We start from the raw sequence: 16,626 nt of genomic DNA on the forward strand, positions 1-16,626 counted from the left end.
TCGAAGCTCGACGATCGCCAGCGATCTCCGGAGGTAATCAATTTTGATCGATCTCAGCTTTTGATCGATCATCTTCTGTTTCTTGATCTTAATTGCTTTCATTTTAACTATTAGATGTTTGATATAAGAGGTTGTTTGGATCTTCATCGATCTTGATCCAGATTCAACCATTTCTTGCAGATACTTTGAGGTTCTAAGATTCCAACCGAAGATTCCACCGATTCGTCGAGAATCTCTGCGATCAGATGGCGATTTCGAATCCAGCTCCGGATTCCGCCAATCTCACCGAGGATCGCGATCGCAAGCGGAAGAGGGGTCAAACCCTCAGTAATCCGTCCTCGTCTCGATGGAAGAACGAGAACAAAAGCTGCTACTGCGTCGAAGCGTTCTAGAAAGCCCCTCCGACCCACGTCCCGCCGCTCGAATCCGACGGCCCGGGGTGAGCCGGACGACAGCGGCAGATCCGCGCTGGTCCGCGCAGGCCAGCGGCACCGCCGCCGTCGGCCATCGCCTGCCCCGCGGCCCGCACTCCGCTGGTCACAAGTGCGGATCCTCGCGGAACCGGGGAGCTCGCAAGCTCAAATCGCCGCCGTCCGCAAAAGGCGAGCCGGTCGCGGTTCCGTTGTTCGAATCTCGAGCTGTACGAATCATCGCCTCTATCGTTCTCACTTTGAAGAAACATCGCCGTTGCCTAATCAGCGGAAAGCTCAGGGTTTTGGCCGGCTGGTGCCGGGCTGATCGCAAAGCTCGCAGCATGGCCAGACGCTTGGAAGAGACGATGGATTACATCCCCGCGCTCGAGATGCAGGTCCGAGTGATGACCCAGCTGGTCCAGATCTTATCGGGTCTAGGCGCGGATCGGAGCGGATCTCCGTAACTCTTACCGGATCCGATTTCATCCGCTCTCCGTCTTACTTTTTTTTTTCCCACCTATTTTTGTGCGTTTAAAATTCTTGTATTTTATTGTAAATCCTTTTTCACCCCTCTCGGTGACGATGAGCGCTAGGCAGTGGCATTTTCGTAAATAATCTTGTCTTTAGTGGTTCATTACCAGTCACGTGCGGCCGAGCGAGGCGCACATGCAGTCACGAACGCCACTGGGCCCCCTCGTGGCCTTGTCCAGCTGGCCACGTGGTCCTCAGTGGCAGTTCAGTAGATAAGGAAGAACGTCGTGGCTTTGTTTGGTAAAACTTCAGATAAGTTCTGAAACGAGTAGGGGCATCTTGGGAATGTTTGCGATTGTAGGGCGGCCTATTGAAGAACGCCGTGCAGTGTTTTTAGCGCTTTACATGTTGGTTGGTGTCACATGGGAGCTGAGGCGCACATGCAGTCGTGCCCTGTATTCGCGCTTGGGCCCCCGGATGGCAGTAAATAAGTGTTCAAATTAGTGAGGGTATTTTGGGGATATTGTGGTTAATAATGGGGGCTTATTAGGGGTGTTAACGGAGTGGATACGGCTCGGATATGGCACTTACCATATCCATATCCGCTTACCCATCTCGCATACGGATACGGATACGGATATACGTCGGTAAGAAAAATACATATCCATATCCGCTAAAATCGGATACGGTTACGGATATAGATGCGGATATATAAACGGATATGCATGCGGATACAAAAAGGATATGAGAAAACTAGATAGTATTTAGAAAAATATAGTCATATGATACAAAAAGAGTTCGTTAATATGTTCATTATGATTGAAAAGCTAAGATTAGACATCTTGATCATCAAAATTAACCACAAATCCATAATTTAAGAATCGAAACTATCATAAGAGTATGACTAATATGTATTCAGATATTTTCGGATACGGATACGGATATTTCACTACAAAACCATATCCGTTACCATATCCTATCGGTTATAGATTTGAGTAACCATATTCGTATCCTAACGGATACGGTTACGGATATTTCCTCGGATACAGATACGGTTTGGCACCCCTAGTACCGACGCCCCCTTTTTCTCCCAAATCGGCCAATTTCAGGGTTTTTACGAAGGAAACCAACATTCCCCCAAACTGAGCTATCAACCCCTTTTCCCTCTCTTTCCTTTTTCTATTTTGACCATCCAAACATCCGAATGTAAAGAAAACTGACAATTTTTTTCACGTCTGTTTTCTTTTGAGGTCTTTTCTGCATTTAACGGTGGATGAGAAGGAGGGCGTGAAGTTTGTAGTCCAGGTGGCGGATGCTGCGGCCTTCATGTGGGTGATTGTGACATGAGCCATGTGTGTATCGAAGGACATTTTTGATTTGCCAGGGATATATATATATATGTATATTTTTTATGCTCGAGGGAAGGCCATGTGACAGGCTCAGGGTCTTGCATAGGGTCCGGAACCAAAAAAAAAAATCTACATCAGATTCACTGTTTGTTTTGGAAAATCTAGAGCGGGTTCCTGCTTTGCTTCGCAACAAAGAATGTGTTTTCGTTGGGAGCATTTTAGATTAACGAAATGATTTCATAGCATAGTTTTCATTCTAAATGATGACGTTAAAAGATGTGCATCACTCGTCAGAACACCTCGGATGATGACCCGAGCCATATAGAGTTGTGAGATATCGAAACTGCCCCTCTATTTTATCTTGAAACCCCTTGTATAGTATTCCGATAAGATTTGCACCCGTATTAAGATTAACAATTGTCAATTTGGGCGTGATAATAACTCTCGTGTGCTTGCCTTGTCTTGTGTTTGCAACCATCATTTGGGGTATAAAAACATTAATCGACGTGGATTTTGGATTTTGAATGTAGTCAGTGTTGCACGCGGAAGCCAAAACAACCGATGTGCTTCGAGGAATCAAAACAAAAGTCGAGAGAATGTCAAACAAATCAAAATAATACCACAAACACAAACAACCAATTTTAACGTGGTTCGGCAAGTTGCCTACCTTTACGGGACAAGAAAAAGATGGTGTTTTCACTAATAGTAAAGAAGAGTACAAGCTGAGATTACAAATCACTCAAACTAACCAACTAATCTCACCAACAAATCTCTAATTCTCTCCAAACAAAACCCTAACCAATAGCTCAGAAAATACATCTTTTCTATGCTCCAAATATCCCCACAACAAGCCTAATCAAAGACAAAGAAATCCTAAAACGTGTGTTGTGTTGGTATTTATACCAAGCACAAATCCCAAACAGAATAGGAAACCAAAACAGACCCGAACCCGATTCACGGTCGACCGCGCCAAAGCTCACGATCGACCGGACAGAACGACAGAATCCTGAAAACCATTACAGGGTTTGGCGGTCGACCGTCGAAATCATCGCGATCGACCAGCCAAAGATCCAGAATCTGTACTAAGTCGGGCACATTGCCGGTGGACCGTGCCAAAACTCGCGGTTGACCGAAGAACACCCAAATGTCTGTCAGCTCCAAAAAACATATTCTTCTCCTATGTTTTCGCCGTTTCTACCGTTAGAATGATGTGAGATTTTAACTACTTCTATATAAACACGCTAAGAGTTATATTGTGCATTTTGTTTAAAAATTCAGTTTTGAGTCATCTTTAAAAAGTCGTATTCGGAGAAGTTAGAATATGAGATGTTAATACTAATGCTTGGGATATTATTACTATAAATAAATATACTTTGTAGCTAGTACTCACATTCTCCTTTCTCCTAATATGGTTTTCTAACCTTATTATTGGATGATGTGAGTATTTTTTTTTAAAAAAATGTTTTGAGGTTGTTTGGTTGGTTAAAAAAATAAGGAAATGAATTGGAGGTATATTATTGGATGATGTTTTGAGGTTGTTTGTGTTTGGTTTATTTTTAAAAATAAGAAAATAGATGAGATGAGATGAGTTGGAGGTATATTATTGGATGATGTGACACATACTTAAGGAAATCAATTTCTTATTTTTTTTTGAGGAAATGGACGGAAAGAAAGGTTTAATGAGATGAGATGAGTTGTCACAATATTATTGGATGATGTGTGTGATTTTTAAAAATGAGATAAGATGAGATGTGATGAGTTGGATGATGTGACACATTTCTTGTGTTTGGTTATTTTTAAAGATAAAGAAATAAGATGAGTTGGAGGATAAAAATATTATTTTATTGGATGTTGTGGGTGAGTTTTAGGGAAGGAAATGGATAAAAATATTATTTTATTGGTTCCCTTGTACCGATTTCCTTTTCTTGGTTTTTAGGAAACCAACCAAACGGCCCCTAAATGGAGTCGCTTTTTAGAATTTACTTCCCAATATTAGCTATCACCATTCAGAACTTATTATTTTTTTCTTTTCAAATTTGATTTGCCATCACACACTTCCAGATCGTGATCGATTGCTCGTTCGTCTTGGGGGCACCCTTTCGCAGTCCAGACTCAAGTGAATAGTGCAGGCGTCGCAATGCCCGATAACTAGGAATTGGGTTTAAGCGTATCTATCACAGATACGGATCCCTAGCCTTAATTTCGAGCCAATACTCCAAGCTCCAAACACTAGGCCGCCCCTACGCGGGGGAAGGGGACAAATTCACACAAACAACGTTAATTTGAAACCGTAGGAGACCAAACTTCAAATCTAAAAGTTCTCCTTCACTCTCTTCTTCTAGACCTTAATGAGCCAAATGTATGGCTCTCCTATAGCTAGCAACGCCACTCGATCCGTGCGCGTGTTTTGTTTGTTTGTGCTTCCATTATTGGGTTGATGCACCGTCGATGATGGGAACACGTCGGGGGCTGCATTGCATCGCCCTCCTCGCCCTTTCGTTGGATTCTCGTCCACAGAACTCTAGCTAGATGCATCCGTAAGAGGCAAAAAAATATCGAGTGCGCGCATTTTGGTGCACAAACTATTAATCCCACTCTTGCTACAAAAACACATGTAACCTAACAACTATAGACACGATCAGAGTCACTCACTAGCTACTACTCTCTCATAAAGAAGGATTAATGATATCGGTTACTTCGATCGTGGTTAAATTGTCACGTTACGGCTTGCAATTATACGAACGCAAAGGTTGGCATCATGATGTACAAGTGGGGAAAAAAACGAAGAAAGAGAGGAGGCGGAAATTAATTAACGAACTTAATTATCAATCGTGTGCACGTGTAGTACATAATATACTACCGTCGTTTTATATCTTGCAAGCGAAGAATTTCGAAACCCTTGTATTCTTTTACGGGTAAATTACGCTAAACCTCCGGGATCTTTTAGTGTTTTTCAAAAAACCCCCAATAACTTTTAAAATCTCACTAATCCTCTAATAACTTTTGTAGAAGACCCCCAATCTTTTCTGGTAAATTACACTAAACCGCAACACTTTTAAAATTCCCTTTCGTATTGTTTTTTTTTGTTCTAATTCATCAGGGATATTTGTGAAATGCCAAAAACTTATTTGGTGGGGGGGGGGGGCGTATTCAGCCTTTTTATGACAAAAATTACACAGTGTTAATCCAACTTCTGGGGCAGACACGTACCCAGTTCCACGCCTAATCAGACATGATCAGGGTCCAAGCAATTCGAGCTACTTCTGCGACCAACTCGATAGGCCGACGAATTACGTGGCCGACTAAAAAAGCGGTATTTGTTGATCCACCCACCAGTTCAACCCTACAAGCACTCGCGCTCGACCTATCATGTCAGGCAGACAACTTGCATGGTCGATAAAAAAGACGGTGTTTGTCGGCCCTCAACCAGACAAGTAAAGAGGCGGTATGCCCTCAAACCTCCTACCGACTGCCCTCCCCTTAAATGCTCCGTCAGACTCATCATTCTCTAGCCCTTATAGTCTTTATGACTCATCAAACCCAGTCAACACTAAGCACTTGTTGTCATCCTCATATTAAATACCTCGTTAACTCGCTCATTTCAGCGGCCGACATCTGTGAAGTAGGTGATGACTAGGACGTCAGCTGGACTTAGCCAAAGTTACCTATCTACCATTCGAATCTACTATAAAAGGAATATGTGCTGTCTAAGGTAAGCCTCTCTGGTCTTTTTTCACGCAACTCTGAATCACTTTCACTTCATATTTTCCCACTCAAGATACTCTACTGACTTGACCTTCGGAGGAACAACCGGAGAACCCAATTCTGTCCTCTCACGAATTCTTCATGTGCAAGGAAGAACAACGAGCTCCAGAACCGATCATTTGAAGGAGTTTGAGGACCCCTAACACCCACATAATCCACAAATAAACCCACTATTTGATAACTGACATCAACATCAGCAAAATGCAAAAGTTATTGGGGGGGGGGGGGGTTTTAGAGCAATTTTGAAAGTTAGTGTGGGTTTACTAAAAAATGCTGAACGTTCTACCCTTTTTTTAACTACGGTACACTATGTTGATGTTGGCTTGTATAGCCTACACGGCAAGCAATATGGAAACCAAATTTCAACTTTTGTTGAATATACTTAATTATATTCTTTCCCAATAATAATATATGAGTTTTCTGATAAGCATATGAGTAGCTTTACGTGCAAGCGTTAGATATTAGAATGTTGCCGGCCTTAAAACATTGATAAAGTAGAAGGTTAACAAAGTCTTATTATTTGTCAAACGGTTTAGGCAAAGATGGTGAGAGTTAGCTAAATTAACACTAAATTGTCTTACTTGTGGTCTAAACTGATTTGCATACGTTTATATACCGAGATAATTAACATTATAAAGTTAATGGTATTATAATCTTCTATGTGCATCCACTGGCCTGCCTAGTTACTGTCATGAAAGTCTTGTCTTGCCTTTGATATAAAAAGAGGGATGCATGAAATTGCACACTTGACTTTGTAGTAGTAGTAGTTGTTGTAAGCTAGATAATTAATGTAGTGTGGGTGCATGGTTCTATTTAGGGGTAAACATGGTTCGGTTCAAACCGAAAAAACCGACCAAATCGGCTGAAATGTGACAGTTCGGTGCGGTTTTGGCTTCAGCTCGGTTCGGGTAGGTTTGAAGAGTTTTCAACCCGAACCGTCCGAACTGACAGAGTCTTTAAGCAATAAATTCATAATACAATTGATTTGCTACTCATATACCTGTTTGCGTCAAAAATTGGTTTTGTCATGGAATTCATTATATCTTCAGTCGATTACAATAAATTCAAAAAGAGATAGCCTTTTTATAAGACTTCTTTTACACAACAAAATGAAAATTACAACTCTTGGGAAACAAACGCAGGATCGTTGTTTGAATCACTGCTTGCGTGGGATCTTTGCCTGTGCCGGGGGTGCGTTAGCCCGTGGACCACCAAATCACAGATTCTGATCGAATCGTGAGGGGTTTATGATTCTGACTTCGTTTATCGAAGTGAGAACTTGAAACGATATCTTATCAAGGTAAGATAGTCGTTCTTTTTGAAATCAAATCAAAGCCTGAATATCAAGGAGTTACAGAAGCTCGAATACTCTGCCCTCTCTGCTCTGAAATCAGCCTGTGGATGCTCTCTGATCCGCCTCTTCCAAAAAATGGCCTTCGGGGGGTATTTATAGCCCCTATGAACAGTTGGTGGAAAACAGGTCGCGAGACAGCATTTGCTGTCTCGGTTGTCGAGACAGTGTTTGCTGTCTCGGCGGGCGAGACAGTGTTTGCTGTCTCGGCCCGCGACGGCTGTCGAGACAGTGTTTGCTGTCTCGGCGGGCGAGACAGTGTTTGCTGTCCCGGCCCGCGAGACAGTAAACGCTGTCTCGGAAACAGTAACCGTCAGGCAGTTTTCGTTTTAACTGCCTTCCCACGTTTCAAACTCCGTTATCTCGGCAGTTATCCACGTGATTCTCGCCCACGACGTTTCCCACGTTCTTGAACAGTTAGTGGCCACATGTAGGGCAGTTACAAAGGCGGTTTTGACCATCTGAAAGCTGTCTCACGTGCGATACAGTAAAGACTGTCTCGCGTGCGAGACAGTCTATACTTGTGCTCTTTTTTGACATTTTGGATGATTTCCTTTTGAGCTGTGTTTGGATATCTCTCAGCATTTTTTGACGCCTACAATACCCACTAAGTTTGAACCTGTTTAGATTGAATCCCTATCGACTCTGATGTTTCATCTCCATTTCTCTTTCCCCTCACTCTACAATGACTGAAAGAGTTAGGCCATTGACTACATCTTGTCCAACTCCAAAACGTCTCATCTAGCAAAACTCTCTCTACTTGTGTTGGTTTCCATCACCATGGCCAAATTGTCCTCTCAAGATCCATCTTCTACCTTGAACACACACCCAGTTGAAGATGATGTTAAAACCCTAACTTTGATTTTCTCTAGGCTAAAAGAAATTATTGATTTTAAACTTGTTTTTGTTTTTGATTTGATACTATCAAATACTCACAGTTTGATTTTGGGCATTAGCTGATGGATGTTTCTGGGCATTATCAAGAACATGATTTACTTTTTTTTTTGCCTTGTCAAACATGTTTCTGGTCATTCCTAAATGATATTCTAATTGCCTAATTTATTTGATTATTTTCATGCTTCATTATTCAAGCTATTGTCTAGAGCATTTGATTATTGCCAAACTTCATATATATAGCTAATTTCACAAGTTATGAAACTGCATTCTCAAGACTATCCTAATTTTTTAGGTGAGTATTCAATCTTCCTTTTCAATATTATGCATTTACATTACTCTTTCACGTTATTGAAAGAAGGTTCAGTTCCAATTTTCATGGCAAAAATTGAAAGATAAAAAAGCATTTGCTCTTGATTATTAATAGAGCAAAATAAAGGTTGCATAGTAAATAATTAAGCAAGAATAAGTTTTCTATAAGTTTATGTCAACTAACAGTTCATCTACCATGAAATTCAAACTACTCCATTTGAATATGTCATATCCAAGTCGGAACCGAACGAATTGAACCGACTTAGAGCAGCTCGGTTCCGTTTTGAATTATAGACGGTTCAGTTCGGTTGGCAAAATTTGACCAAAAACCGACCTAACCGACCGTTTGCACACCCCTAATGCTATTCATTGGTTGTGTAAAGGGTTTTACTAATTTTAATTATTGTAGTTTGGAGGAACATACATAGGCCGGTAGAGTTAAGCAATTAAGTGTCAATAGTCATTTTTTATGTCATAGAAGTACCGTAACCATTACCCATTTGAAGTAGTTGATCAAGTACAAAAGTTTACTAACTTTTTGTAACCTTATCCCTTATTTCTTTTCTTCATCTTCAACAGCTTGATTGTACATTTGATGAAAATATATATTAAAAAAAAGGACTAAGATCATTCCCTTGAGTATAATACTAAGCAATTTGATAGTCAAGGTAAATATTTCTACAAGAGCATATGAATTCTATTTTCATCATTTGTAAAAAAAATCATTTATAAAAAAAACACCCCGACAAAAGCTATTATTATTATTTTTTGGCTTCTGATAATTGACCGCGCGCAGTATCAATCCCGTGAAAGAGTCAATGAATATCCAAATGTTTAGATGAATGTTCAACAAAACTAAAAATAATAATCCTTACTGGAATAATGAATAAACTTGTCATTGTTTCCATTTTTACCCTGTGTCAAAGAGGTAAAAAGAATCACGCAAAAGGAGAAATAGCAATAGATGCGGTAACATCGAAGGAAAAAAAAAAACTAAGAGAGATAAATACTTTTCAATGAATCAGGTATATTATATCTTCATCAATTGAAAAAAATTTAGGGTGGCACTAAGGGCACACCCCCAACCACATCTCAAACCACAACCCCTCTCTCATATGCTACAGTATATCAGGTGTACTGTAGCATATGCGTGAGGGAGTATAGTTTAAAATGTGGTTGAGGTTGTGCCCCTATCATTCTCCATAAATTTGATCCACTGAATGCTTTCAGCTTTGACGAAGGAATGTGGGCCCCTAGAGCTCAGTGGATAGTGGAAAAATTCTTTAAGGACCCAAAATATGGGACCAATAGGGGGGACAAGTGAGGTGTCCACCTCTTATTGGATAATGAGTTGACCATCATTAATGATGGCCAACTCATTATCCAATAAGAGGGGAACACCTCACTTGTCCCCTTTATTGGTCCCATATTTTGGGTCCCTGTAGTAAAGCTCGTGGATAGTGATTAGAGGGGCCCTGTTGAAGGCGTCCACATCCCATTTTGATGGACCCAAAAGCCGAGCTAATGAGAGACGTGCGCCTTAAGAACCCCTTAACACTTGTCACACTCTCAAGGGGTTCCTTGTATTCTCCCTAATCACATATTCTCTGTTCTAAGGTCATTATTGGATGAATAATAAATAATATTCTAAGTTGACCGATGAATAGATAATTCAGAAATCTCTAACATTATCAACAGTAAAAAAAGTATTACCTAATATGACATCATATCATCGTCTAACTTAGTAAAGTATAGCACGTTTTTTTGGAAAAGAAAAATATCTAGGAAACAATGCTGATAAATAATATTTATGATAAAGAAATTTAACTACTTTCAGCATTTCACGGGACATGCATATCTTCATATAATCATAATACAAATTTAGCTTACAAATTAAATAATTTGATGTGAAGAATTGAGATGATATTCAACGAACCCGTAAATTTTTTCGGTAGCAAAATTGAAGTGTAGAAACAAGTTCATAAAGCCAAGTCACCTGTCAAAATTTCCAAAACTAGAGTAGTTTCATGCCAAATCAATACAATATTATTGTATTATCAAGCAATATGTATTTTACATTCGATATTTTTGTCTCATTTTTCTTGCAAAATTTCTCTCTCGCATGCTATGATGTTCTCCTCTCTTTTGTCCCTTTATGCATCTCTCTCAAACTCTTGGGGCCCACAACGTAGACAAGCTAAAGAAGGGGGGCCAAAACAAACCGAGAAGGTTCCTTAAAAAAAAAAAAGAAACTTGCAAAGATTCCCTCCATGTTTAGACGATGAAAGCGAAAACCTGCACGTGGCCACGTCATCTCCTAAAAACGATAATTAAGCAATCCCTCCTCTGCCACGTCATCGTGGGGACCCCAACCCATGATCCCTCTCACTCGCTTGTGTTATCGCGGTGTATTTGTGTTCTCCAAAAGGGGCAAGCTCAAAATTGGCTCGGTCCGAAAATCATTAGAAATACTTTTTTGGTTCTATTCCTACTAGTGAGATACATATTTATTGGCTTGGATACTCTTCGCTATAAGAAATTAGTGAAGAGACCGATACTTATAGTACGAATTATGAATTATTTAATGGACCAAGCTGAATATTGGTAATCCCTTATAAAAGTAGCATTTCTCATATTCTTATGAATTTCACTATTTACTATTTTACACTTAATAAAATAAAATACAACCATTCGGTAATTAATCAATGACTATAAAAAAGCAATGGTTGTGAGGATCCGAATCCAATATTTATATGTGTGAACAAGACATCTTATATGAGTTATTGTGATTGTTTCATTGTAACTGATGTAGTTAAAACTGTTATTCAATACTCAGATAATCATTATTGATTGCAAGAAAATAGTATACGGATACAATTGGACAATAACTCAAGCGTGTTCATACCCTCTAACTCAATAACTAAATACTATTAAATCTAACAATCCTTCTCAAGCTAGAGTGTGGATACCGATCACGCCTAGCTTACTATACAAAATAGAGAAAACACCTTAGAAGATGCAGCCTTTGTGAGAATATCTGTCAATTGTTCTGAAGATGGAGTAAGAGGAGTGCATATCACCCCTTTTATTATAACATCCCTAATTAGGTGACAGTTATAGCTATGTGATTCTTCTTTTCATGAAAGATAGGATTTTTGGCAACATAGATAGCAGATTGATTATCACAATGCATGAGCATCAGTACTCCTGGCTGAACAAATATGAGCTCTATCATCAAGTTCTTCAACCACATCATCTCACAAGTAGTATGTGTCATCACTTTATACTCGGTCTTTGCACTAAACCGAGATACCACATCCTGATTCGTACTTCCCCAGATTATTAGATTACCCCAAACAAAAGTACAGTATCTAGTGGTAGACTTCATGTCTCCCTTATCTCAGTATAGATCGAGTTTGAACAAGCAGAAATTTCCAAATGTCCATACAATAAGCTTTCCAGGAGAACTTTTAATATAGGCAATAATTCTCATAACTATTGTTCAGAGAACCTCTCTAGGCATGTGCATAAACTGACTCAAAAGTCCTATAATAAAGGGTATATGAGGTCTAGTAATTGTAAGATAGATCAACTTGCCAATTACCCTCTTATACAGTTTGTTGTCCTCAAAAATATTTTTTTTCATCCCATTGCAACCAAGAAGACCGGTCTTCTTTAGAAGATCTTTTTTTTCATCCCATTGCAACCAAGAAGACCAATCTTCTCTATTTAAGACATATTTCCTTTGTGAGAGAAGTAACCTATATTTCTAATAGGCAGCTTTAATCTCAAGAAAGTATTTCAACTTTCCCATATCTTTAATCACAAAATGATACTTGAGACACTCCTTGGTTTCTATCAAACCTTTTGTATTACTCCTAGTGAGCAAAATATCATCAAAGTACACAACCAAAATTATTGTCCTTGAAGTAGTGTGGCTATTACTCCTAGTGAGCAAAATATCATCAAAGTACACAACCAAAATTATTGTCCTTGAAGTAGTGTGGCGAATGAACACAGAATGATCTGAATGACACTGCTAAAAACCAAAATTATTGTCCTTGAAGTAGTGTGTCGAACCAAGCACATGGTCTTTTCTTTAGTACATAGATTGCCTTCTTAAGCTAGTCTACCTTTGAGCAACATACCCTAGAGATTGTTCTATATAAACCTTTTCATGAAGGCCAACATACAAGAAGGCATTCTTCACATCGAACTAAAACATAGATCACTCTAGATTGAGAGCAATAAAGAACACGATACGAATAGAGTTGAGATGAGCAACATGAGAGAAAGTATCGAAGTAATCAATTCCATATGTCTGAGTAAAGTGTTATCGCGGTGTATTCGTGTTCTCCAAAAGGGGCAAGCTCAAAATTGGCTCGGTCTGAAAATCATTAGAAACACTTTTTTGGTTCCATTCCTACTATGAGATACATATTTATGGACTTGGATACTCTTCGCTATAAGAAATTAGTGAAGAGACCGATACTTATAGTACGAATTATGAATTATTTAATGGATCAAGATGAATATTTGTAATCCCTTATAAAAGTAGCATTCCTCATATTCTTATGAATTTCACTATTTACTATTTTACACTTAATAAAATAAAATATAACCATTCGGTAATTAATCAATGACTATAAAAAAGCAATGGTTGTGAGGATCCGAATCCAATATTTATATGCAGGGCCGGTTCTGAGATTTTAGGGGCCCTGTGCGAAAAGTAAACATAGGGCACATCTCTATATACAACATATCAATAAATTCCAATTTGAATCCCTAAAATGCTAGTGAACAAAATATTACTAACAAGACATTAAAATGTTACCTGATTTATTTGCATCTGGATAGTCTTTAACATACTTTTCAAGTGCTATTGCCACTTCTTCATTTCTTCGGTCACCTGAATAAAATGTTATTGATCAAATAAATGCATGTAATATCACCTTAATAAATATTTCTAGTAGAGCAAACAGTCCACAATAAGAAATACTTACATATTATGTTCCTCTTGTATCTGTGCTTATCTTCATCAGACATCGAAGCCTTTAGCATCAAAAAGTATCATCGAAAAATAGTCCTCCTTGCATTTTTAGCTGCAAAATCACTAATTAAGCCTTGAACATCAATTTTATCTATAAAATTATTTTCAATGGATATTAGAGCTAGTCCATTTAGTCTCTCTTGTGACATGGTCGATCTCAGATAAGATTTTAATAATTTTAATTTTGAAAAACTTCTTTCTGCAGATGCGACTGTAACAGGTATAGTCAATAATATTCTATAAGCAATACATGCATTTGGAAAATAATTTTGTATTTTTAAGAAATTCAGTATATCAATAGCCATCTTTGTTTCTTTTGGTAAAATATTTCGTTAGATTTTTAGTTCTCCAAATAAGACAAATAAATCTTTCCCATCAAGATCAGAAAATGTTTTATATTTTAGAAAAATTTCAAGATTATCACAACATGCTTTCAAATTATTATCATCTAATGAATTTAACTTTTCTGAACCAAACAAAAATCCAAAAACATCTTCATATGCTTTATATTGCTCAAACCTTATCTTTAGTGAACCAATAGCTTGATCTACAATATACAAAAAATAATTAATTCTAAAAGATTCTTCAACTGATTGTGTTGTCTCCTCATTAACATTCTCATCAAATTGTCTTTTTCTACGGATTTGACGTTTTACTTGAAATACAGAATCAATTTCTATTTCAGTAGCAATTTCTTTAGCAATTGTCATAGCTTGTGTGAACCCAACTTCTCTATAATCCTCGAAAAACCTAATCAATCCTTTTACTTGATCTATAGCAATATCAATAAGCATGTCTTTAGATTGTAAAGATTTGCTAATTAAGTTAACAGCAAACAATATATCATACCAAATAATCATTAAGTTAACAGCAAACAATATATCATACCAAATAATCATACTTAATAAAAATTCAAAATTTCCAATTCTATGTGTTGCTAAAGAATCTGCTTCACTCCTTATTTTGGAGTCATTATCAGTTTCTGCTAATTGAAGCAGTGCTTCTCTTATTTTAAGCGTTTGGAATCTAATTGCTTTAATGCTTTCAATATGGCTTTCCCAACGTGTAGCCGACAATGGCTTCACAGTTAAACCTTTTACATTATTTATCAAAATTTGTCATCGCTTTGTTGAGTGAGAAAATAATGTATAAATGCGTTGTATCACTTCAAAAAAGTCTTTTGCTCTACCACAACAATTTGCCATATCACAAAGTGTTAAATTAAGACTATGACAACCACAAGGCGTGTATAATGCTCTAGGATTTATGTCAAGTAATTTTTTTTGTACACCTTGGTGTTTCCCTTTCATATTAGACCCATTATCATACCATTGACCTCGTACATTATCAATATCAAGTTTAAGAGTATTTAGCACATTTTGCAATTCTTCAAAAAGTCCTTGTCCAGATGTATCATTTACTTTTAAAAATTCTACAAAAAATTCTTCTATTTTTATCGGGCTTGTAGAAATATCGACACATCGTATTATTAAAGTCATTTGTTCTTGGTGACTTGCATCCGGAGTACAATCAAGTATTACTGAAAAATATTTAGCTTCTTTAATTTTTTGAACTATTGCACATTTGATTTTAGAAGCTAACATACTTATCAATTCATTTTGAATGCTATGACCAAGATAATGATAATGAATTTCACCATGGTCAATACGTCGAACATGTTCTTGCATTACGGGATCCCATTCTGCAATCATTTCAATTAGGCCTAAAAAATTTCCATTATTATTTTGATAAATTCTCTCATTTGTTCCTCGAAATGCCAAGTTATGTTTAGCAAGATATTTAACAACAGAAATTATTCTTTGTAATACTTTCTTCCAATATTCCTTTTCTTTATTAACTTGATCTTGAATATTTTTATCGATTGTTTTGTGTTTCTTTAATCTTATGCATAAATCAAGCCAAGTACTCATGTTAATAATGTGCTCATTAGTTGTTTCATGTTCTTTAAGCCTAGCGCTAAGATGTATCCAATCGTTAAATCCTTCATTTATTAACATACTTTTCTTAAACCCATTTTTAAACAATTTACAACAAAAACAGAATACTTTATCGATATCCTTTGAATAAACTAACCATTCCCTATCGTATTTCTCTCCATTTGATAAATGCCTAGTGTAAAATGCCGAAGAAAAACATCTTCCTAATTTATCTTTAGGACCTTTTTCGACTAATAGATCTCTTATAGGACCATTTTCCACTAATATATCTCTAGATTTTGTGTCCTAATTATCCCAAGTTCTTGGATCATTAATATTCAAATTCATAAGCATGGACTGATTAGGTTGTTCATTGCCTATAATATTTTCATTATCATTTTCATTCTTATTGTCAATATCAATTTCATTCTGATTCTCAATTTTACTTTCATTTTCATTTTCATTATCATTTTCATTCTCATTATGATTCTCATTTTCATTCTGATTCTCATTTTCATTACCATTTTCATTTTTACTTTGATCATCAACATTTTCATTCTCATACTCATTCAGGCCCAAATCATTAATGTTATCATTTTCAATTTCATTTTTAACTAAATCTTGTGTTTCTCTAACAATGAATTTATCAATTGCTCCACTTTGAGTTTGGACAAATTGTTCAATTTTTCTTTTTTTCTTGCGTTTATCATATCCAGAAGGATATTTTCTTGATGGCATTTCTATAATAAAGTATTACTGATAATAATTAAATTGAAAGTAGTCAAAGATTTGGAACAATACAACCTGATGAAGAGTTCCGGCTGAAGATCGACCTTGCTCTTATCCGTCAAGCTCTCGTAACGAATCTTATCCAAAGCCTTTACAACAACAACTGAACAACAAAAATCAAAGTCAAAGTTATGGAATCAAGAGCTCCTAAAACAACAAAAACCCTAAGTAATTGTTTGTTGGAAAATTTACAGTAAAAAAAGAAATAAAGGAAAATTGATTTGTATTCCTTTGATCTCGATTACAATTGGATTTCCTGATTACAAAAGAGAGGAGAATGATCTGGATTCTCCCC

The 16,626-nt window shown here is 37.3% G+C and overlaps 1 protein-coding gene and 1 pseudogene across 1 annotated transcript; one reads left to right on the top strand and one right to left on the bottom strand.

Annotated features, from left to right (window-relative positions):
* Positions 1–877, top strand: LOC109839954 (transcription factor bHLH148-like). The gene is given in 4 exon segments (XM_020408426.1): positions 1–33; positions 181–377; positions 700–744; positions 746–877. Coding segments are annotated over 3 exon segments (309 nt in total). The 5' UTR covers positions 1–33; positions 181–245.
* LOC109839955 lies at positions 13,626–16,280 on the bottom strand (annotated as a pseudogene).

The sequence above is a fragment of the Asparagus officinalis genome, chromosome 5 (assembly GCF_001876935.1).
Source record: "Asparagus officinalis chromosome 5, Aspof.V1, whole genome shotgun sequence".
Taxonomy (NCBI): domain Eukaryota; kingdom Viridiplantae; phylum Streptophyta; class Magnoliopsida; order Asparagales; family Asparagaceae; genus Asparagus; species Asparagus officinalis.